At 39.4% G+C, this 24,565-nt stretch overlaps 2 protein-coding genes across 4 annotated transcripts in view; one reads left to right on the forward strand and one right to left on the reverse strand.

Annotated features, from left to right (window-relative positions):
• The window catches only part of LOC122873692 (neuronal acetylcholine receptor subunit alpha-7-like), a 45,519-nt gene extending 33,325 nt beyond the window's left edge, over nt 1–12,194 (forward strand). Inside the window, exons 7-10 of the mRNA XM_044190729.1 lie at nt 4,411–4,605; nt 5,166–5,252; nt 7,302–7,411; nt 8,162–12,194. Of these exons, the coding sequence (XP_044046664.1) occupies nt 4,411–4,605; nt 5,166–5,252; nt 7,302–7,411; nt 8,162–8,758 (989 nt within the window). The 3' untranslated portion in view covers nt 8,759–12,194. The remainder of the gene's footprint in view (nt 1–4,410; nt 4,606–5,165; nt 5,253–7,301; nt 7,412–8,161) is intronic.
• Nucleotides 12,195–15,467: 3,273 nt separating this feature from the next.
• dnah6 (dynein, axonemal, heavy chain 6) overlaps nt 15,468–24,565 on the reverse strand; it is a 61,531-nt gene continuing 52,433 nt past the window's right edge. For all 3 annotated transcript variants that reach the window (XM_044190579.1, XM_044190580.1, XM_044190581.1), the window contains 9 exons: nt 22,251–22,370; nt 21,936–22,057; nt 21,388–21,517; nt 21,063–21,190; nt 20,511–20,696; nt 19,615–19,687; nt 19,215–19,366; nt 17,976–18,198; nt 15,468–17,752 (listed from right to left, as the gene is read on the reverse strand). In XM_044190579.1, coding sequence (XP_044046514.1) covers nt 17,649–17,752; nt 17,976–18,198; nt 19,215–19,366; nt 19,615–19,687; nt 20,511–20,696; nt 21,063–21,190; nt 21,388–21,517; nt 21,936–22,057; nt 22,251–22,370 — 1,238 coding nt within the window. In that variant the 3' untranslated portion in view covers nt 15,468–17,648. The remainder of the gene's footprint in view (nt 17,753–17,975; nt 18,199–19,214; nt 19,367–19,614; nt 19,688–20,510; nt 20,697–21,062; nt 21,191–21,387; nt 21,518–21,935; nt 22,058–22,250; nt 22,371–24,565) is intronic.

Genomic DNA, 24,565 nt, shown 5'->3' on the forward strand with positions numbered 1-24,565 from the left:
GCCCTTCATGTCATATTACAAGGAGTTAGACAACCAGTCAGTATTTCACAGCTCTGACAGCAGGTGTTTCAGCGTTGTCGGCTTCCTTGTAAGATGCCATTCTCACTGACATTTTCCTGTCCATCAGTCCTGATTAAAGAATGCTACAGATAGCCTGGAGAATATTGCTGCTGTTGAGTTCAGCAGTATCCACACAGTTTCTTCTGGTTGATGAATTCTTGAACTCTTACACCATTTATTTGATTATATATATTTATTTGTTAGTTGACAAAGCGCTGCTAATCCATTGTTTCTAGACTTGTGTGAGAATTATTGGGACAAAAGGTTGAGTGGCTCCCGTGGTTTAGAGGAAATTATTTTGTTGATAGGCATCATATACCAGCATGATTAAAGTAGTAAGTGGTTTTATCTCAGGCAGCTTTTAATAGACTTTTAAAGGAATAGTTTGACATTTTGGGAAATACACTTATTCGCTTTTTGCCAAGAGCTAGATGAGAAGATTGATACCACTCTTGTGTCTGTGCGGCAAATATAAAGCTACTGTCAGCAGCCGGTTAGCTTAGCTTAGCATAGACTGGAAACATGGAAACAAGCTAGCCTGGCTTCCGCCAAAGGTAACAAAATCCACCTACCGGCACCTCTAAAGCTCAGTAATTAACACATTATATTTGTTTAATCCATACAAAAACTGAAGTGAATACGCCTATTTGTGTTTTTATGGGGCTAGCCGCAATAACTTCCTGTTTTTGTTGCCTGGCAACCTCATGGTGACGACAAGACTCCAGGAAGTCGCAGCTTTGATGAAATAAATAGTCCAGCACATAACGCCCCCAATAAAAAACACTTGTTGTTTTTACACTTAGAGTTTTGTACAAATTAAACAAACGAGATATAACATGTTACAATAAATAATTAGTGAGCTTTAAAAGTGCTGATAGGGAGATTTTGTTACCTTTGGACAGAGCCAGGTTAGCTGTTTCCTCATGTTTCCAGTCTTTATGCTAAGCTAAGCTAATCGTCTCCTAGATGCAGCTTCACATTTATAGCACAGACATGAGAGTGTCTCATATCTTCTAATCTAATTATGCAAGAAAGTGAGCAAACCTATCTACCAATGTGTCAAACAATTCCTTTAACATTACAGCTTTACAAAACCAGGATTTTCCTCTATTTTCGGTAGCTCATTTTATTCTTATTTGTTTCTTTCTTGGTCTGAGTTTCTCTAACTCCACACTACACACTGTCCACACTACAGTATCTCTCCATTTGTCTCTTCCCAAGAAACAAAGGAAGAGAGAAATGGTTCAAGATAAGATAGTAAAGCATACTGGTTCCTTCTCTGTTTCTTTTGTTTTTCTTTCGTCTCCTCTCATTTCTTTAGTTTTTTCTCCCCTCTGTTTCTCCATGTGGAAATGGAGAACTCACATCATCACCCGAGTTTGGGTGTTAATCAGAGGCAATTAATTCACATTCACACACACAAACTTACTTACACACAAAGTGAGCTGTGAGTGTACCCAGCTGGCTGGGGGAATGGAGGAGGGGGACATGGATGTGTGTGTGGTGACAGCTGGCCCAAGGATGGTTCACTTAATTCAGGCACTGCCAGGCGGCAAGCTGGCCAAGAACACACACTGTCCTGGTGCCTCAGAACATTCCCATGCCCATGCCAGCGTATACACACGCACATGCATGCACACACACTCACACAGGATGTGGTAAATGCATCTGCAGGTCTGCAATCCATCAAATTAATAGATGGCTAACAAAGGCTATTTCTCTTTAACGTTCAGGTGACAAAGTTTAAGTGCAATGAAATTGAATCTGTGCAATTCCTTTAAATTGAATTTCTACTGGAATGAACACTCTTTCCATACACAGACACACACACACACACACACACACACACACACACGCTGGGCTGATATCAAGTTTTTTGTGACATCTCACCCCAAAATGAGTTGCATATTTTGAATATGTTGCTGATTGCTTTGTACCAGGGCTTCATTCAGAATCACTAAACACTTAAAGGTATGAATGGTTCATACAGAGGCGTTAAGGGCATTGAGGGCACAACAGATTGATCTTGATCTTGAACACTGATTGTTGACTGTGGGCAACAAGTGACTCTCCCTCCCTCTCTCACACAGACACACACACAAAAACACACAGAATTCTCAGATTGTTGATTTTTAATCAAGGGAAAAAGATAACACTACCTGTATTCCACTTTGAAGTGATTGTGCATATGAAATCTATCAAATTCCCGCTTACTAATCATCTTGCTACAAAATGGCTCTCATACTCACAAATGCTTACAAGTGTTTTGGACTTATTTGACTCTGACCAGACCAAGATGATATTGTTTTCTGTTGTTGATCTGTCTGGACTGTTTTTGGAGGTGTAGTTCGGTAATTTGAAGTTGGCACAAAATTTAAGGGTTGTAAAGTTTGGATTTGAATGTACATTAAGGCAAATCAAGTGGGTATCTTCTTATCATTACAGACTTTTCAGTATTAAATTTTGTCTTTGTGCTTCCACGGACAATGTTTCCTTACTGACTCACAGAGGAGGGACAGTAACACAGAGGGGGGATTTAATACTAAAAAGTTTGTAACTTTGAAAAATACCCACTTGATTTGTCTATCTCAGGCTGCTGAGGCCTCATATTAGTTTCAGGTGAACTTTAGAGTGTATTTTTACACAGAATGACTGTGGATTTTGTCCCCCCCTCACTTACATTGAAATTGCTTTAAAGCCGGTACGGACAGCAGGAACAATTACAGCCACCAATAACTCTTTCAATGTAAATATGGCCATGTCAGTATCGTTTTCAGAAAATGTGAACCTGCCTGTTCACTGCTGCCTATACTTGAATTTTTGTCCCTGCTTTAGTTTTAGAATTGACTATTTATTGATCATCTAATTGGGATGTTTTAATGTTTTTATCGTGTCTTATTTACTTTATTATGCAATCTATAAAGCACTTTGAACTGCCACTCAATACAAAATGTGTTATATAAAGAACTTTCCTTGCCTAGCATCAGGAACTGATGCAGATGTTGGGCTGTAAAGTCCACTGACATACTGGATGTGACATTGGACTATACACAGTAGGCAATTTATTAATTTTTAAATGGGGGGACGGAGGGTTTCCCAGTTCGGTCCGTTCACTTGTAGCGATATAGTTTAGTGAATATTATAGATCCAAGACGAAACTGACAGAAGAAGAGAAAAAGTCGCAATTACAAATCTGTCTGCCGTGGATTCTTTAAAACAGCACAGTTAGGCTACTGATATTAGGCCATAGATTGTAACTTGCACAAACCTCAGTCAGATAAAGGATCAATGAGTCAGGCAGACTAGACTGACATATTCAACTAAACAACCCCTCTGCCCCTGCAATCTCTCTGCTACTAGGGGATGGAGAGGGGGTTGGCAGTTTAACGAGGGGGATTTTGCTAACAAGGGGGATGGCATCCCCCCTCAAATTGCCTACTGACTATACATAAACTTGACCTGAGTTTAGTGACAGATCCATTAAGGATGGTTTGATTCAGAACACAAAGACTGCTTTCTGCTATTATTTATGACTTAAAACACTTGACTCTGTCTGTTTAGGTAACAAACCACAATAAGCTGTGTTCTGTAGTGATTTTAGATCAGCTAACATGTATTGTTATACACAAGGTGAAACAGTGTTGGGAGGATTATTGTCTTATGTAAAAGATTACATCATGACATCATTGTATTATGTACAGTAGTCATTTAGGGAAGAGTGCATTTGCTGTTTTTCAACGACAAGCTGCTTCCCACATGGTTACCAAGAAAACATATTTATTGTCAAATCCTAATCTTCCTAAAATCAGAACATCTGCTATATCTGAGCTTGGTTAAGGTCTGGAATTTTACTTTCAGATACCGAAATAGATTTAGTGGCATATTTGAATGATTTGGGAGAGACTGATATTAAATTCATAACCTACTGTCCTGTATGATGAAATAACATGTTTGCTTGTAGGAAAAGGTTAGTACCTTGCTTAATGGCACATTGATAGTGGGAAAGGGGAGCATTTATCGTTTAATTGTCTCACTGACTCACATTTCTTCCTTTCTGTCCAATCCAGTGACCTTCTGACCACCAATCTCTTTCAATCATATTTAAATGGTACCAATAAAACTTGTATTATTAATGACTGTTAACTGATCCTCCCTGCCAAGCACGCTCTTGAACACTTTAAATTACATTAATATTGAAATCAGTATCCACAGCTGCACATTAACGGCTTACTTTACAAGGTCTTATTATTATCATTCAGCCACGCGAAACTGAGAACTGGACCTTTATTTTATAGTTCTGTGTGTTTGACCTCTAATTGCCTCCTTCTCACCTCTTCATTGCTCCCCCAGGTGTACCGGCTAAGCGTAATGAGCTGTACTACGACTGCTGTAAGGAGCCCTACCCCGATGTGACGTTCACAGTCACCATGCGCCGCAGGACACTTTACTACGGCCTCAACCTACTCATCCCCTGCGTGCTCATCTCTGGTCTGGCCCTGCTGGTCTTCCTGCTCCCTGCTGACTCCGGAGAGAAGATTTCACTGGGTACAGGACAGGACGCACACATCAGTACATCCCACACACACACACATATTCTCTCACACTAACCCAGAGGGACAATGAGTCATGATTATAATCATACATGCAGACAAAAATGTATCTCTCTCCCCCACCTTGGTGATCTCAGCCCACCAGGTCCCAACGCTGTTGCTAACCCATTTATTTGTCATTGCTCTATGCTAATGCTGACATTATGGCTGTGAATTAGCATTTGTGCTGGATTTTATTCATTAGCAGATGAAAAAAAAGTTCCATTCTAAACACAGCAAAGATAATCACCTGGACCTGAAAATGCCAGCTTGTTTCAAAATGCCATTGAGTGAGACAGGGTAGCTGTAAATATATAACTGCAAGTAATCGCTCGAGGGCAGAAAAGAGAGTGAATATTCCAAAATAAATTCACAGCTGCTTTCACCTATTTTGAAGCGACCTGCTGCATTTATTTTGAGTACTCTCAAGACAACATTTAAGAGTACACTAGACTGTGATGAAAGAATTTATCCTCTGTGTTTCTGCTCATTTCTCTCTCTACTGTCTTTCTCCAGGTATTACAGTGCTGCTGTCTCTAACAGTGTTCATGTTACTGGTAGCAGAGATCATGCCTGCCACTTCAGACTCTGTTCCTTTGATTGGTAAGACACTTTTATGCTCTAATTATTGCTCATTTTGATGAATTTCTGACTTTGAAAGCGATGAAAAAGAAAGAAAAACAATTAAGATGTATCACAAAATGATCAAGGGCTTATCTCTCAAACAGTTAGCCATTTGTGAAAGACATTTACTCATTATAATATGTAAAGCACATTCAAAACTTAGAGGAATAGTTTAATATTTTGGGAAATACACGCTTATGGATGGATATCTATTGATTTGAATGGAAACAAACAAGATTTAACATGTAAATTAGTGTGAGTGTGCACCCCCCATTCTGTCATTTGTTTGTACACGATCCTCTGGAGTCGGCACCTCACTGATCTTGGTGTGCGTTCCTGCCCTGTATGTGTTTAGAGTTACACTGAGTAACAGTAATGAGCAACAAATGCATTATTATACAATAATAATTGTACTTATGCCTGTCATATCATACCATGTCTCCTCGGGTTGCTGTTATGGCTGACTGCTGGTGAGCTTGTGGCACACTTGAAACTTGAATTTTTGGCTGTGCACTTGACAAGAGGTCCACAAAGCTGTGAACAGTTCATGAAATAGGTGTATGACAGATGTTCTCCCATCATAAAAACCTAAAACCAAGCACATTTTTCTGAATTGACAGTTCCCTACTGTCCCCTTTTAGATTTGAAGATTGTATTATTAGCCTACTGTTACTGTTACTTTCCTGTTCACTTGGTTTATTTTCCAGCTGATGTAAACATGTACAAGTTGGATTGGAAACTGAACTTTCTCGACCTTTAGCTAACTACCTTCTTTCTCACATTAAATGCCTGCAGCATTGTGTCTTGAAGCGCCTGTTAAAGAATAGCCTTACTTTCCTTAATATTAAAGTTACTTGTTCAAACGGCACAACAACAAATGTTAGCCAGCAGACTGTAGCTAGCTAAGACATCAGCTAATATGCAAATTAAGTAACTGTAAAACTTTACTGGCATGTTCCGTGCTAATTAACCCAGCTGTATCCCAGAAGTTCGCCTCAGGCTCCTCCATGTTGACTCCAGCATACTACAGATGGACGAAGTGACCAGAACGCGCTAGAACGTTTTGCCCCCTAATTGGACAGTTTGACTTCATCTGATTGGATGGTCTGTGGGCAACATGCTGATTGGCTAGTCAGCAAAGGCGTTAAAAGAGGGCTTTGCTTCCATATTGTTTGCAGTAAAAAAAAACAGCGGAATGACTCACTGGCAAGATATTCACACCTCATACAATTTTCACACCAAAGGCAGTGTGGCGGGAAATTTTTAGTCTTTACACCAACTGACTGATTTGTTGCGGCTGAGAGGAGGAGGGGCTGTGCGTGGGAGGCTGCTGATACAGGATGTGATTATTCTCAGTATACGAGACAGAGTTGCATTGGCCATACTGATAACAGACCAGAAGAGACAAGGCAGTCGGCCATGAGGAGAGACAGAGATGCTGCTCGGTATCATTTGGCAGCTCAGTGATGTAAAACGAAGCCATTAGCAAACTTGCGTTTGTTAGAGTAGACATATTAACACATTGCAGATGGAGCAGAACTGATACAATGAAGACAAAATAAAATGCTCCTCAGCGGAAATGTATATGGAATAATTTGACTGGTCCACATTTCACTGGTCACTGACGTCACAGCCAGATCAAAATGAAAAATTACTTATTTTTTAAAAAGGGTATATAGCTCATGTTTGTGTGTATTGGGTGTGTGTGTGGACAGGGTTACATGCATTTGTTATGCATTTTCGTGTCTATGTAGCTTCAAATGCCAGCAAGCGTGTGGCGTTTGTTGACAGGGATAAACTCCCCACTGACTAACCAACCAACTCACTGACTTGGCAACAGTCCTACTAACATACTATGCTTACCTCTCATGTTTCTTCTTGTACTGTATTAGACACATTAACTTTTAATAAACAATTCACAGGTTCATTTCAGATAACAGGATTTGATCTCTCTTTGTATACATTGTTCTCTATCGCAAGTGGAAATTGTTGTGCTATACTTTTATATTGTGTTCTTCTCCTCTTCAGCTCAGTACTTTGCTAGCACCATGATGATTGTGGGCTTGTCTGTGGTGGTAACAGTCCTGGTACTACAGTTCCACCACCATGACCCCCATGGAGGGAAGATGCCTAAATGGGTAAGTTAACAATATTTAAAAACCCAATAGCCTAATTAATAATTAATTCAATTATCACTACAAACTTAAAACGGAGAATAGCCAATTCTAATTTGCCCTAGGCTGTGTATTATTTTCAAATAACCACACAACTAATACATATTGGTACATTCAAATACTCATCTAGCTGTTACTAGGCTTTGGCTCCCATTGGAGTAATAAAGTGAAATGTATTCAAAGGTTGACAAAGGTTGTGTCAACACAAAGGTTTGACTAACGGAGCATTTTTACCTTAAGTATGAGTTAACGACACTTTATTTTAACTGTTTTGTAAGAGTACTAACCGTACAGTTATTTTGTGATAACCGTGCAGTTATATATATTTATTATTCATTTATTTTTAAGGTTTTATTTTATTTTAAGGTTGACAAAGCTTTCAATTTAATGTGGGTTTCCCCCAAAATATAATAACAAAAGCACTTCATTAGCAAGATTATGCACTTTGAACCATACAGTTATTAGGAAATAAAGGGAAGCCATACCTTCAAGTCATACATTATTTTTCTATAAGCCCATGGAACATTGTCATGTCACACTGGCAGAAGTAAAATTGGTGAGTAAAGGTTCTATTTTTCTCTGTATTTCTATCTTCTTGCCTCTCTTTCTATTTTTTATTTTACTATTCATATCTGGGTCTATAACTCACTGATCTGTCCTCCCCTTCTCACCTCTATCTTCCAACTCTCTGCCTTATCTCATCTTTTCATCCAGGTCCGAGTCATCCTACTCAACTGGTGCGCTTGGTTTCTCCGCATGAAGAAACCTGGAGAGGAAAACAAAACAGCTGTGAGCTCCACTAGCCCCCCAAACTACAAGTTCTCCCACCCTCCTCCTCACCATACCAGCACCAGCAACATTCAGATGAGCACCATACCAGGGCAGGCACCCACCCAGTCAACCGCGACCAACGGGAACATGAACGTGTACTTTGGCTACCACTCGATGGGCACAGACAACCCTGCTTTTCCACCGAGCACTGATTCAGGTGTGGTGATGTGTGGCGGAGGAGGCGGGGGCGGCCATCCTAACACCTCCTCGCCACATGACATCCACTCAGAACAGACGCGGACTTTGCTGATGGAGCAGGTTCCGGAAATTTCCCGGATCCTGGAAGAAGTGCAGTACATTGCCAGGCGCTTCCGAGAGCAGGACGAGGGAGAGGCGATCTGCAGCGAGTGGAAGTTTGCAGCGGCGGTGGTGGATCGGTTATGCCTGGTGGCCTTCTCACTCTTCTCCATCATCTGCACCTTCACCATTCTCATGTCAGCTCCCAATTTCATTGAGGCTGTGTCCAAAGACTTCACATAAAGCTGATCTCTTCCCTCTCTGAGAGGAAAAAGAGAGGCAAAGCTAACATTAAAAATCCTGACACGATTAGAACTGTGCCACATAAGCCTCCCTGCTACAACTATGTGAAGCCATTCATAGTTTCAGTTATTCTAAGTGTTGTTACAAGTCACAGTACATCAGAACCAAACCTTTCCCTCTATCTTCATATATTTGTTAGTAGCATATGGTTGTATGGAGGAGATTTTTCCCTTTCAAGCAGGCTCTCCTAGCTAACACCGTACATATTGTATGCCACGTAGGAGGTTTAGGCTACATGCAGTAGTTAATGATGTAGAAACTCACACTAACGCACTTTTCATCTGTATCCCTGCTGTACCATCATTTACCTGCCACCACTTGGGCTTCATGTCTCATCAGTATATACTGTAAACACTCCTTCCCTTCCAGCTCTTTATTTTCTCTTACTTTTTTCCTACCCTTTACTCTTCCTTTTTCCCGCTGTAGCACTTCTCATCTTCTAGAAGCATCTTAATGTCTTCAGCAGTTACATACAGTACAGTCAACAGAGTTCAATCAACAGTTTTAGAAATCGTTTTTTCAAGCCTGTATTCTAGTAATGCTAGTTTTTTGTATTTTGTAAAACAATCGGTATCTTACTTTATAAATGTGGTGAAGTTGAGATGAAATCTTTTTTATTAAACTGGTGAATTAACTGAGAACTACCGAAGTGTTAACTCACAGCACTGTACATCTCACTTCTCTTTTGACTAGGACTGCAACTAATGATAATTTTTTTTTTTTTAGATTAATCTGCCAGTCATTTTCTCGATTAGCCATTTTGTATATGAAATGTCAGAAGATAGTGACATATTCAGATTACTTGTTTTATCGAACCAACAGAACTCAGATATTCAGTTTACTATTATATATGTCAAAGAGAAGCATCCATTCCTTACATTTGAGGATATGGATGTTTGGGATTTCTGCTTGATCTATTAGTTAATAATCAAAATGGTTGCAGATTAACTTTCTCTCGATCAACTAATCCATTTATCAACTACTCATTTCAGCTCTACGCCAAACATCTCCATCTTGTTCCTCTCTTTTTCACATATGTAAGTATTGGATTCTTCCTTACTCACCTCTTTCTTGCCTTTCAAGTCATCCTCATCATTTCCTTGCTCTTCCTTTGTTGGCACAGATCTTCTCATTTCCTTCTTGCACATCTTAGTCCCAGGTTCAATATCCATAAATGTGAATAGAGAAAGTTTTACCATTACCAGTAAAAGTCATACTTAATTGTGACATTTACAGTTTTGCTCTTTACAAGTTTATTAAAGTGTGAAGTAATTTCAGAAGGGATCTCTCAACATTTCTCTTTGCCTAAATCCCTTGTATATTTAGTTAGGCTAGCATATGATACACTCTTGCTATTTGTAAATCACTCTTCTCAATGTATTTATCTTTTGAGAGTAATTCAGTGTTTATTTGACGTATATGTGCTAGTTACGCAATGCGTTGCTGTATTCTGAGAAAAACTCACAATGAAGAAAGAAGATCAAAGCAAGTAGTGATTGAAAGACAATATTTGTTCTTTAGAGGGATGTTTAAATGGATTCTTGAGGGACATCACCCCAGTAGAGATGCATTTGGTACTAATCTTTTGCAGAGTGCTTTGTGTTTTTACTCTCTAATACTCAGCAAAAGGCAAACACTTTCTTCTCTAATCTCTAGCAACAACATGCAACAAGGATTACTGGTGACCTTATGTAACAGATTTGTGTTAAACCCTTGTCTCTTCTCACCACCCGAGCTTCCCTTCTGATCCTCAGTGGTACAAAACTCGTGAATTCCCACCTTTACGCATGCAATTGAACTCACAGACGTCTCCAACTTAGCACTTGGCCATTTTAAGCAGAGTTTTAAGAGGAACTGAGGAAGAATGAAAACAACAAAATACAGTACACTGTGTGACTGCAGAAATAGTTACTGAAATGGAGTTCATGCTGTTACAGTTAATCAATGGGCCAAGTGCCACCCTTTGACTACCTTTCATGTCACTCTATGACTCATGAAGCATTTAAATGTCATAGCCACTCATAATGGACAGAGAGGAAAAGGTGAAGCCAATCTTGGCTGAAATGTACATGCAGCACTTTACAGTACTCTTTGTGTGGACAACGTTCCTTCATTTTTGACCCAGTTTTGGAGAGTTAGATGAGAAGATCGACACACACACATTCTCATGTCTGGACAGTGAATATGAAGCTACAGACAGCAGCCATGGTTAGCTTAGCTTAGCATGAAGGCAGCCAGCAGAGACTCCAGGACGTCAAGTCAGAAAGCCAAAAAATAATTTAACTACAGTAATTAGAGTTGCTGGAAGGATTTTGTTACCTTTAGACAGAGCCAGGCCAATTTTTTTTACCTGTTTCTAGTCTTCATGCTAAGCAAAGCTAACCGGCTGCTGGCTGCAGCTTCATATTTAATGGACAGACATGAGAGTGGTATCAATCTTCTCGTTAAACTCTTGGCAAGAAAGCTAATAAGCGTATTTCCAAAAATAATGTACTATTCCTCTAATATTGGTCCATTTGTCATTGCACATTGTGTAGATTGTAGATTTTAAGTTGCAGGGGGTTACACAGATGGAGTCTGAAAGCTGAGCACTGATGATCTGAGAGAACAAAACTGTTATTTTATTTACTTTTTTTGAAGGAACCCATGCTGGGTTTGTTATTTTGCCTGTCAAAGTTCATGTGGACAAAAGTGGGACGAGAGGTCTTGGCTGCTTTAAGTGCGTTGCATAATAGATTGAGGAATAATGCAAAACCTTGATCACTGACTCATCTTAGAGAACATGAACAGTGGCGATGTGATGACCCATATTCGACGTGGAATGAGAAGTGACTTCTACATACATGCGACAGCCAATTATGTAGATACTTTGTGAGATAACCTGACCCATTTCTATTGTTACTTGCTCATGTTGATGTCTATTCAGCACGTTTTTCATGTGAGAAGCATTTATGAGAGTGTTCAAAGTGTGTCAAATGAAGAATTAGGTAAAGTCTCAAATGAGACTGTACTGAAAATATGAAAAGAGAATTAGGTATTCAGGGTAAAAGACATTCTGCATTTCACAAGTCAAAGCTACATTGTAGCTGAAACCACACAACTGGCTCAAATAGCAGTGTTGCAAATGTGAAATTCTATTGACTGATTTTGAAAAGTACACTTAAACTGAAGGTGTGACCGTTTGCTTTTGCCACGCTATCACAGGCTTTTTTAAAAAATTAAATCACAAGTGTTGTATTTTTGTCAACTTGAGTGTCTTTTTCTTTGTGGTCTGTGCCTCTCTGCTCAGTGCGATTCATTCTCCTTTGAAGGATGTACATAAATGCTCACTGTACATGACGATTTTGAAAAAAATAAAGGAGAAATGTGATAATTATTGGCATTTGAGTGGCTGACATGTTACAATTCACTAAATAATACACTTAAAAATGCTTTCACTCACCAAAGTTGTAACACCATCGTTGTTCCTTTCTTGAAGTGACTGAGTTATGACAGGGTAGCTGTTGTCAATTTAACTGGACAGACACTGTAATGACAGCTTGTCATCAGATGTGCCTGATTAATCACAGTCATTGCCATATTGTTCACATACAATGTAGTTATATCAAATGTGACATGTCAGCTTATAAAAATAAAACCAACAGAAAATGGGAAATTTTCTCACATTTTTCTCACTATAAGCTTTAAAGGAATAGTTTGACATTTGGGAAATATGCGTATTTGCCAGCAGATGAGAAGACTGACAACACTCCTATATCTGTGCAGTAAAAATGTAGCTGGAGAGTGCAGCTGGTTAGCTTAGCTTAGCACAAAGACTGGAAGCATCTAGCCTGGCTCTGTCCAAAGGTAACAAAATCTACCTACCAGCACCTAAAAGCTCACTAGTTGTTACATCTAATTTGTTTCATCTGTACAAAAACCAAACTGTTAAAACAACAATTCACCATTTTACGTGGGGTTATGTGCCAAATTATTTGTTGGTCAGAAGCAGTTGCCAGGCAACTAGCGGAGACTCCAGGAAGTTAGTGTTGATGGTAGACAGCTTTTGTTACCTTTAGACAGTGCCAGGCTACCTTTTTCCCTCTGTTTCCAGTATTTGTGATAAGCTAAGCTAACCAGCTGCTGACTATAGCTTCATATTTACTGTACTATATCTCACTAATTAAAAGTGAACTGAATTGTAAAAACAAATTGTGTTAATTGTTGTTTTACCCTGTTTCCACTCTTTTTGCTAAACTAAGCTAACCGTCTCATGGATCCTTCATATTAAATGGACAATCATAAGAGTGGTATCAATCTTCTCATCTAACTCTGTAAGAAAGTGAATAAGCGTATTTCCCAAAATGTCAAACAATTTATTTAAATCTGAAATCTCCAGCAAAAATTCTTAATGTCTAAGTATTTTGTGCATGGACTAGTTTGTTGCAAAATGACACAGTAAATGTGATAGAGATGAGCCAAGCATCTGTTGATTTATGAAACCAGGCAGCTCTGTGTATTGATTTATTGATTTTTTTCTACCATTTTTTGAGTGACAAACAAGAACTGACACATTGTCCCTATATCAACACTGCCTCATACTTATTGAAGAGGTAATTAATTTGATTCTAGATAAATATTTACATTTCATATACATTAAATCAAAACAGGGGTTCCCTGTCTTGGGAAATATATGATACATAATACATAGATATATGTGTGTGTGTGTGTGTGTGTGTGTGTGTTCCATCATAAATTGGCTTTTCAGGTGCAGTTATATGTGCATGTGGCCAGATATAGTGGTGTTAAAGTTTAAGGACAAGTTTCAGACTGCACCCAGAGCTGATAGGTTAACGTGAGCTCAGATATGTGAACATGTAAAAGTGAGTCTTCAGCCAGCAAGGCTCAGCAACCTTTCTCATTTCCCAGCAGGAATGAATGACTGAGACAGACCGAGTCAGGAAAGCTCCAATCTCCTTACTGCCTGTGTTATTAGTTAGGATATTTGGCACACACACACACACACACACACACACACACACACACACCAAATGCTGCTCAGCAGAGTGATGACATCTTCAAATTGGTCAAATATAATCTCAGGCTTCACTACACACAGACAGACAGCTGTTGGTGGCTGGAATTGCACCACACTGTATCACACCATGCAAACACACACACTCACACACACACCTTTCAATTGCCTACAGGCCGAGCTGATGTAGACCCCACCCCACCCTTCCCCTGCAGACCGTCTGAGCTGTTTCCCTTTTTCTGGTCCTGAAATGGAACAGACCACCTGGGTTGTAGGTGGGGGGTGGGGGGTGAGTTATGCAATCCTGGTGAATCATTTTTGCTCTGTTTGGTGGCACTGTTGGTACCAGGTCAGCTGGAACAGATCTCCGTGGACTTTGTTCAGTTAGTGTAATGTAAAGACCACACACCTGCCCCTCCTGTGAGATCTATATGGCCATTAGCTTTGTAGAACAATTGCCTGCACGCACACACGCCCTTCTGGTCTTCAGGTGGGGACTCATTCGTGCATGTTCAACATTCCCAACATGTTCAACTATTCCTTTAAATTTGACAAAGCAATCACGACGATAGTTGAGTGTGTGGCCAAAAACCTGAAAGTCACTGCTGTGGTGGAACTTTTAATGAAATCAGTCGGCGCTGAATAACCCGTGTGGCCCTGACAGTCTAATTTGATATATGCAAACACTGAGTAATCACACATTTTCTGTTCAGCTCAAATGACTGTTGTCAACATCATTAAACCAAATTACAAATCACTCCACTGAGAGCACAAGGCTGACCCACTGCCAATCTGTGCCTTTCATCATTACAAACATGTTGATTAGTTGTCAAATATTCATGTTAACAGCTGTCATGATTGTCCTACAGCTGTTTTCATCCATGTGTGCTTTATGTCTCAGTCTTACGCACTCTATCATTTTTAATCTGTACTCTTCTTTTCCCCATAAAAAAACACCCCCATTTTCCATTGGACCCATCTGTTTCAAACATCAACCATGTCCTCTTCCCTCTGACTTAATCCACAGGGATGAAAGTGTGTGTGTGTGATGATAAAACATTGTTATTCTGGTTTCAGAGTGACTGGGGCATGCAATCTCCTTCAATCCTTTTCTTCCCTCTTCATTACGACTCCTATCCTAATAACAGTACAGTACATTCACAGTTATTCATAGTGCAAAATCTCATAAAAGGATTGATCAGGAGAAAGGAGGTTAATAAAGAAGGTTAGCAGGTCAGCTGATGTTGCTGTTGATGATACAGGAGCTGCAGAAAATCATGCTTGTGTGAAATCATTTGTGCAGCCATTGTGTATGCACTAGTTGGAAGGAATTGCACAAAATTAAAACTGAATTGAATTGAACTGGACCGCTGTGCTTTCCCAACTCAAGAAAAAAAAAAAACTTTAGTGCTGAAACTTACTTTCAGGTGCACTTTCACTATCTGTGATTAAACCTGTATGAAGGTGAAATCGATAAATAGAAAGGTTTCCCCTCTGAACTGACTTGTCCTGATTCCATGTACTTAAAAGCCCCCGCAAAGCCAGACAACTCATCACCATTTACAGCTTTAGGGAAGCCTTTGCATGACATGTAATGCAATTGCCTCTGCTACAGATCCCAAACATGCGCAAAAATAGACAGTACAGTATTTTAATATCCAAAGTGCATAGTAGTCTGTACATGTGGGACAGTGAAGGACAGAGGAATGGATAGTGGGAAGGCGACAGATATTGGAAAGTGAATGATGAACAGCTGTACATTGGTCAAACTTGTTAAGACTAATTTTTTCCTCTTTCAGCTGATGGATGCAACATTTAACCATATTTAACCATATGATCACTGTATTAGAAATCAAATGTAATAGTGTGCCTACATGTTACACTACTTTATGGTTGCTTTGGCTCAGTTTCAGTGTGCAAAACTAATAATGCAAAGAGCCAAAATAATTAGCTAAATTCTTACCATTAAGCACAAAACGCTTTCCTTACACACAAAGTTCTAAACACTAAAGCACATGCTCGGTCCTCAGAATACAGCCACCTCATAACAGCTCAAGTTTCAATTGTTATTACTAAACTTACAGATCACTGAATCAATGTAACATGCTTTCAAGTATTTCTCCTTTTTTTATTATTATTTCATTATTTCCCTGGTGAGCAGCATTACAGCGTAATTGCTAATTACTTCACCTCCACTGCAATAGTGAAGGAAAAAAGGACAAAAAAAAAATGCTATTTCTTATTTTTTGTTTACATTGTCAAAATGTTGCAATGTATTGAGTGTCACAATATTACTGTAGCTTATTGTATTTTAGATGATTAAACTTACAACTGACTGAAATATCAATAAGGTTTGGTGTCTATTTTGTGGAAGGTACAGAAAGGAAAATGTCAACTGATGCAGTGAAGTACAATCACAATCAACATTTTGTCTTGTATGAATGTAGGATTAACTGTAGTGTAAAGCCAGACTACAGACTTCATTATATATACAGTATTTACAGCAATGCATTTTCATCGACTAAAATCGCGATTTTTTGTCTTCTTGTGATTTGGATAATCTTGAGGAAATGACCATTGCATATTGATGAGAATTAGTTGTTTGGTGGCATTATTTGATAACAACCATTTTATTTTAAACAATGATTAAATGTAACAATGATTGAAATCCAATGCTAAACATATACATACATTGTGCATTACGTAATATGACCAATACAGCTTAAATTTTGTGTGCTATGTGAGCTTTTGAAGGCAAAATTACTAATCATAAAGCATTTTGTGTTTAGAGTTTTGCAAATTTTGCAAACTGAAACTCTGTTGTGTAAGATTTTTGTAAAAATCAAATACTGTAACAGGCAGTCAGGGATACTGTCATAAAATGTCATCTTTCAATCTCATCATTTGTACTGATGCTTTTAATAAGTTGTCTTTCTCTCTACAGCGACGTGAGCTACTGCAGTTTTTCTTTTTTTTTTGTGCTGCTCTTCACCAGGTTGATGTTAAATATAATGTTTATGTATGCCCGTTCTTGCTTGATGTTACTGGAGCAGTAAGGTGTGGAGGAGGCAGTGTGTGTGACAGAGACAGAGACTGAGTCTGCACCCTGCCCCAGTACTGCAGTGGGTGCACTTAATGTGTTTGAAGAGCCATATTTTATGTGTTTGCACTGCATGCCCTAAGTGACACAAATAGGCTGCTGATGTGTGTGGGGGTTGTGGCGGAAACATTTCATCATTTGATGTTCGTCACTCCTTCTCCTGTCTCAACTCATCCCTCTTAGTGATCCTGTTTTTCTTCTTCTTTGTGAACCAATAACATCTATGTGTCTGGCCACCCATCTCCGTTCATCCATCTACTGTATCTATTCCTCCGTCTTTTCTCTCCCCGGGGTTACATGTGTAATGTACATTTTCATAAGCACATCCATCCAATTACTTACTGCACAGTGTGAATGGAGCTCTCCAGTATGGGAGTCTAGTATATGGTGCTTACACCGTGGAGACGGCGTGTCTCATCTTCAAAGATCTGGATGTACTGCACCGCTCTCATCAAGAGTCAGCAGGATGAGACTTTGTTGCTGCATAGTATAACCGATATTAACCACCTCTGATAGACGTGTGTACAAAGGAAGCAGAACAGGGCTGGCTCAGATGTGTCTATTACAATGTGAAGTAAGTGCACTTTCAGCATAAATCATGTCTGTGAAAATCTTTATAAATAATTCCACAAAAGATACAAGGTTAATTCATGGTTGTGCATAGAGGTATATGTTTCAGTCACATTTAGAATTCCTTTCTGTCCTTGAATAAAAACTTAATCATCCAACTGGCACAGGAGAGCAGAGGCTTTTGATATCCAATAGTCGCTGGCTCGCTTGGAGGGAAGCATTACTGTCACAACAAAATTGGTTGAGTGACCTGGAGGGAGACAGAATTGAAGGGTGAAAAGGGGGAAAAGTCAAATCAAATTAACTATCCATTACATTGTTTAATGGTGAGAGAGATTGTTCTGGACATCAAAAACTCCCCAAAACAACATTCACTATAAAATGTGTCAGCTAAATGCCTTTAAATGTATAAATACAAAGTGTAATCTAAACCAGTATGTGAGTGAGGGTCCCTGTATGGATCCAGTATGTACCAGTGGTGGACAGAGTCCCGGCTCTGGCTGAGGTCTTGTACAGAGGAGCGTGGTAGAGGTCAGGCTCAGGCACGTAGTTCTGCTGTGGCTCAAAGTGCACCACTGGCAGCATGGCGTTCATCACTCGAGGTAATGCATCCTCAATCACCATGTTGCTATCGTCCCAGCGACTGGAATCCATGAACATGCCGTGCACGAGCACGCCGTCCTCCGGCTCTGGCAACTGTTGTGTCCACAAATGAGATGGAGCAGTGGTGAGCGAAAGAGACATATTCACGGTGATCAATCCTCTCTTTTTAATGCATCGCTGTCTCTTTCATTGCTGTTTTCACAGTAAATGTATGTAGCAATGGTGCATAGTATGCATTCACATTCACCATAGTTCTGACCACTGCTCCGTTTAGGAGCTGGGTTACCAACAAAAACATAACATTTTCTTTGCCTTTGTAGAATCTTTATACAGCTATTTTACCAAAGCTTTATGGATTTAATTTTCATTAGCAGAGAGTTGCAGGATGGTTTAGTGATGTGTGAGCTAATCGAGTTAGACTGGGTTTGATGTCCAGTGCAAAAGTGTTTGGGAGATATTTCAGAACAATTTGAATTTGTGACCCCACCATAAAATGAATAGAGCATAACAAACCAAAAAAAAAAATAAATAATGATAACTCCCTTGTTTGTCAGTGCACCAGTGCTATGTTAAAAGAATAGTTCTACATTTTGGGAAATATGCTTATTTGTTTTCTTGCTGAGAGTTAGATGAGAAGATTGATACCACTTTCATGTCTGTACAATAAATATGAAGCAATCGCCAGCTGCCTGTTACCATAGCTTAGCACAAAGACTGGAAACGGGTAAACAGCTAGCCTGGCTCCATCCAAAGGTAACAAAATCTGTCTACCAGCACCTCTAAAACTCAAAAATTAACAGGTCATATCTCGTTTGTGTAATAGTTACAAAAACTGAAGGAGGTTATGTGCTGATCTATTTCTTCATCGAGCATTTTATGCCTTAATTAGACAGCTGCTACCTAAAGAGATGACAGGAAATAAGGGGAGAGCAATGTGGGGAAGGACACGCAACAAACGTCCCCCACTGCGGTTACTGGTCAGTGCCTTAACCCGCAGGCCAACTGGGCACCGCATTTTTGAAATAATCTTATGGGAACAAATGAAAGGGACTAAATTCATCAGAATCCTTAAGCATTACATACCAACAACAACCCCCCCTTTCCAGTACCTCCTCATCCATGTCCAGTTTACTGTTGTTGGGCAGAGTGCGTAGAGCCTCACAGACTGCTACCTGGTCTCTGTACACCGGCACCATGTTGAAGCGGAAGTTGAGCTCATCAATGGGCAAATTATAGCGCCTGGCATGATTCTGAAGCACTCCTACAGGCCAGCAGGCCGAGCAAAATGTGACAAATCGATTTCATTATGTTCTATTGCAAGATCTAGTGTATGTAAATAGTGGCAACTAAGGACACTGTTGAGCAGGTAAAAGCTAATCACATTATTTTTATGTATACTTGAAAGAGTTAGAGTGACTATATTCACTATATTCTAGTAGCTTTGAAATTTGCCTTACTGTAATGGTTCATTAAGAACATGGAAGATATGTTGGTGCTGCAGTGTTTTACCAGTAAGAAAGCCTTGAGGGAAGAAGAATCCAGAGATCCAGAAAGACTTGGGCTGACCATGTGTGATCCAAGTCTGGCAAGAGAGACAGAGCGAGAGAGAGAGAGAGAGAGAGAGAGAGAGAGAGAGAGAGAGAGAGAGAGAGAGAGACAGTGAGAGATGTAATGTGTGTATCTTTAAATAACTTTTTTTAATGCGTTGTGTTCAGTGTTTAACCAGCCATGGTGCATAGCAGGCATCCTGTTACTTATGGGACCTGAAAGTGACTCAGTGACTCCACTTGGACTGGCACAGAGAGGTGGATTCTCTCTTCTGAGGTAGTGAACATGTGCAGTCTGACTCAGCGGCTACCCATCACATCATGAACTAATGCAATTCTCCCCTGTTTGTCCCTTTTGTGTGTGTGTGAGTGAATTTTAGTGATTGTGTAACACACATGTTCAGACCAGTGTTACGGAAGAGCAGCTTAAGTCAGGGGAGATGAACCAAACGCTGAAAGAGGGTGTACAGGGAGAGAGAGACAGAGAGAGAAAGATGGTCTGTGCCTCAAGGAAGAACACAAAATGTTTATGTGTTATGTGTTATTAGTGTTTTTCGACTTGATGAGAAAACACACACACACACACACACACACACACACACACACACACACACACACATCAGCATGCATAGTGAGTTTTCTTTGTCATGTCAGTGTGTGTGAGTCAGTGATAAAAAGAGAGACTTGGGCCAGAAGAATTAAATGAATCCTATTATCATATTTTTTACTATGTTTCACTCATCTCTGATGAACAAATTATTTCTAACAACTTATAAATGCAATTCAATGTTAGCAGGTGCCAAAGATGCACATATGTGTGTCTGTGTGTCAGTATTTCTTTTCCTTTCTCATCCAAACCTGGATAAAGAAGGTCCTGAGGGCCAGGTCTCTGACCCAGGAGGCCAGGGGTTTGAGAGAAGGGTAGGCAGAGTTTGCCCAGTGGGTGGGAACCTGGTTGTTGAGGAAGCTTGTGTATATGCGGTCCATCTCCTCTGACATCACCACCAGACCTGCTATGGCCTTCTGCAGAGTGATAAGCGACATCTGGGAAACATAAAAAAATCATACATCACAATGAGGTGGTGGACAGGACAATGAAGATCTCTAAAAATGCTGTTTATTTCTGATATATACAATAAATATGTTTAATACACAGTTACTCAACATAATTCATCACTTTTTTCATTAGTTTTCCAGGGGTTTTGTTTTTCTCAGGTCATTTCACAGTTTTAAACATTTTAATGGGTCCAAGTATAATTCCACTAGCAGTGTTTGCTAATATCAATAGCTGACAGGAAATAAACTTTGACCAAAGATGTTTCCCTAGCAACACAACTCCAATGAACTGTATGTACAGTATATATATTGATCAAAAGTGTGTGTTCACGGGGTGCTAGCTATGTTTGTCACCCTGATCACTCTCAGCAGGATGGTGAATCGGTCTGCCTCTTGGCCCAACACAGTTGTCAGGGAGTTAAGGCGGCCGTTTTCGTCTCGGACAAACAGAGTTTCCAGCGCCTCATCCATGTCCAGACGCTCTGAACACAGACAGACAGACGGGTAGGCAGACAGACAGGATGGACATGGAAAACACTGCGTTAGATAAAGATTATTATGATTATGATGATACACATTCTCAACAATGACAAAAATGTATGTGTGTGTTTGCATGTGTATGTGTGTGTGTGTGTGTGTGTGTGTGTGTGTGTGTGTGTGTGTGTGTGCGTGTATGTACCAGGTAGCTTGGCTAAGATGGATTCAGCGAGCTCGCAGACTATGTCATCATTACTTTTAGCTCCATGTTGGGCTGATGAGCGAGGATTAACATCAAGTATGGTGTTGATTAGAGTCACGGTTTCTTGGCGCTGTGGAGGCAAACACATAACACACACACATAAGGAAACACACACATACTATAGCATCCTCTTTTATTGATATTTTACAGTTGCACTCTCAACTCTGTCTCTCTCTCAGAATAGAAATGCTTTTAAAACCAGCCATAAACTGTATGAGCAGCTCCAGCCTAAATCATGAACAGGCCCATAAGTAATGACATTTACTAGTTAAAATGAGCTATTCAACACATTACCCTTCTGCAAAACAAACAAACAAAATTAAAATAAATAACAAGTCAATTCGTTTACAACATCTGCTCACACGATTCTAAAATGAAAAGGAAAAAATCATATAAAATCCAATAATATACATTTAATGGTGGCAAAAATAGGCAGGAAGTTGGGGATTTAGAGAGTTTTTCTGTAAGATACTACTATGGTTCCTCACCTGGAAGGCCAGGTTGGCATTCTCATGCATGCCAAAGACCTCGGGATCATCTATGATTGGAAGACTCTCAATATATTTCTTATATTGCTCTAGTTCATCTGTCTCTGGGGCATAGTAGATACCTTAAACGCACAAGCAAGAAAAACATTCATCCAAAGAAAATATACAGTATGTGAGCATGCACTGAGAAAAATAGACTTTGGCAAACACACACATAGACACACACACGCACCTGTTATATTGAATTCCATTATATTGTAAAGTGTCACTGTTATTTAGAGGGAGAGAAGGAGAGAGCTTGAGATTGAAAAATACCTGATGAGGAGTAGGTGTAGCTAGGCTCCAGGGTTTGAGGCGAGAAGAAGCCTTTGAGGATTGTCCTGAGGCAGCGTTGGTCCCAGGCATCCGTCACTCTGCCTCCATATGTGATCTCACCTGGGGAGACAGACACAAAGACCATATAATGTTATCAGTCTGCATAACTGTTTCTTTGTAACTGTTAGAGGAGGTGGTGGTTTTAACGACTATCCCTGCTTTGAGTCCGCAGTTCCACACTCGAATTATTCACAATTCCTTTCAGAATCAGAATGATAAAACACTTTGTCTAAAGCAAACTTTTTGAATAAGATAATATTTATGAAATCTGAACATGGATGAATGACTATCAAGTAAACAATGTCAGGAGAAAGCAAACTTGAAGAAATATTTTACAGTACAGTTAGAGTACAGTTTTAAAAACATTTATTTACTGAGAGAGCAGTAGGCCTACTTGATCTAGCACTTAACTAAAGTTACATCACATACAGTAGCATTTTCCTTGAGATTGCCAAGTGTATTGTTTCTTTTGTCTGCCCTGCTCTCCTCCTTCTCCTCCCTCCTCTTCCTCTGCTGGGCAGGTTCACACTAAACCTTGTCACTCATCTCGATCAGCTGTCTACCTTTAACAGACATCTAGCCTGAGGCCAAGGTAAACATTCACCTGTACAGCCACCATAGGCATTCAAAAAGCAGTTTCAAAGAAATAACAAGCAGCAGTAAAAAGGCAAACAAAATGTAATTGGAGAATACACAGACATAAGGGTTCATGCATAGATACAGACTAGGACTGCATTATACACCCTATTTATTTATTGTTAATAAAATGTTAATAAAAACTGAATAAAAAATGTGCAGATTGCAGCTTTAGAAACCCCACTTTCCCCAAATTCTACAAACAAGCATTGTGAGCTGCTCAATGGTTTACCAAGCAGAGAGAGGTATCAAATCTTCTTAAAACTCACTTTTACCTGATGGCTTTTTCTTAACTGTTGGTATTTGTTATAATTATTCAAATTATTTTATCTTGTTCTATATCTTATGTTTTGGATTTTATTTACTTTTATTATTTGTTTTTATTGTAAAGTGCTTTGTTTTGAAAGGTGCTATATAAACAAAGTTATTATTATTATTAAATTATTTGTGTAAATAAGACACAGTGATGCATTCCATCCTTTGCTGAGAGACCAAACATAATCTGAAATCTGACTGATTAAGGTTTGAATGGGTGGAGAGTTATTGGAAGAGGCTTCATATGTAGCAACATCATATAGTCTGTGAGCTACACACAGACATCTTACTGTGTCACATATGGTTGAGAAAGAGAGTGGGGGCGAGAAGGAGAGCGAGCACTACAGTGGCACTGGACAGTCCATGTAGGAAACATTAAGTTGACAAACCAGACCAGGATAGCTAAGAGTTTAAACACACAACTACAATAACAATCGTAATGTAAAAAAAAAACCCAACATAAATAACAGTGTGATTAGAGTTACACATTTTCATGAGGGGTGTCAGGATTGTCTCCAGCTCTTTGACTTCTCATGTAATAATGCACAGCACATGAGTGGCTAGTAGGCAATGACATGAAGACACATAAGAGGAAAGAACTGTAAAAAGACAGGCATGGCTGGAGGGTAAATATTACCAAAGAGCAAAAAGGAAGATGAAATTTTAATTACATTTAACATTAACAATTCAACACTTAAAATCCATACTTTCTGTAACGACATAGTTATGTAAGACAGTAAGGAAGGTAGTGAATAATCAGACAAATCTCTGCTGAAGCCTTTAGTAAGCTGCAGGCGTGGTAAAGCTGGCGGAGCCTTTTTTTTGCACCAGAAGAGAGGAACTGCTCTTTCTAAAAGAGGACAGGCAATATCATGCTTGGTTTGAGACCAAATTCTTTCCCTCAAAGAGTGTGTAGCTCTAGCACACAAGGACTGTTAGAATTAAGGATTGAACTAATAACACAGTAGTGTGATAACAACAACGAGAGACATCAATTTGATGCCAGAGTGGTGCGCTCCACTGAGACTGAACGCACATAATCATTTGAAGGTGTAATTGAAAACCAGATTAGGGAAACAAATGAATTTAAGAGATATGATGAGTATTGTTAATGAAAGGGATCCCTCCCTCTTCTTTATAATAACTTTGAAGATGTCTGTTATAGAAGTCCAGGACAAACAATATTAAATTGACATAATTAAAAAATTTCATCTGTGTCCATTTGTGTGCCCAGAATATATGACAAAAATGAAACTACATTAAAAAGTTTTCAGTTTCCTGTTTGAAAATGCATCATCAAACAA

This window comes from Siniperca chuatsi, linkage group LG3, assembly GCF_020085105.1.
Source record: "Siniperca chuatsi isolate FFG_IHB_CAS linkage group LG3, ASM2008510v1, whole genome shotgun sequence".
NCBI classification, from domain to species: Eukaryota; Metazoa; Chordata; class Actinopteri; order Centrarchiformes; family Sinipercidae; genus Siniperca; species Siniperca chuatsi.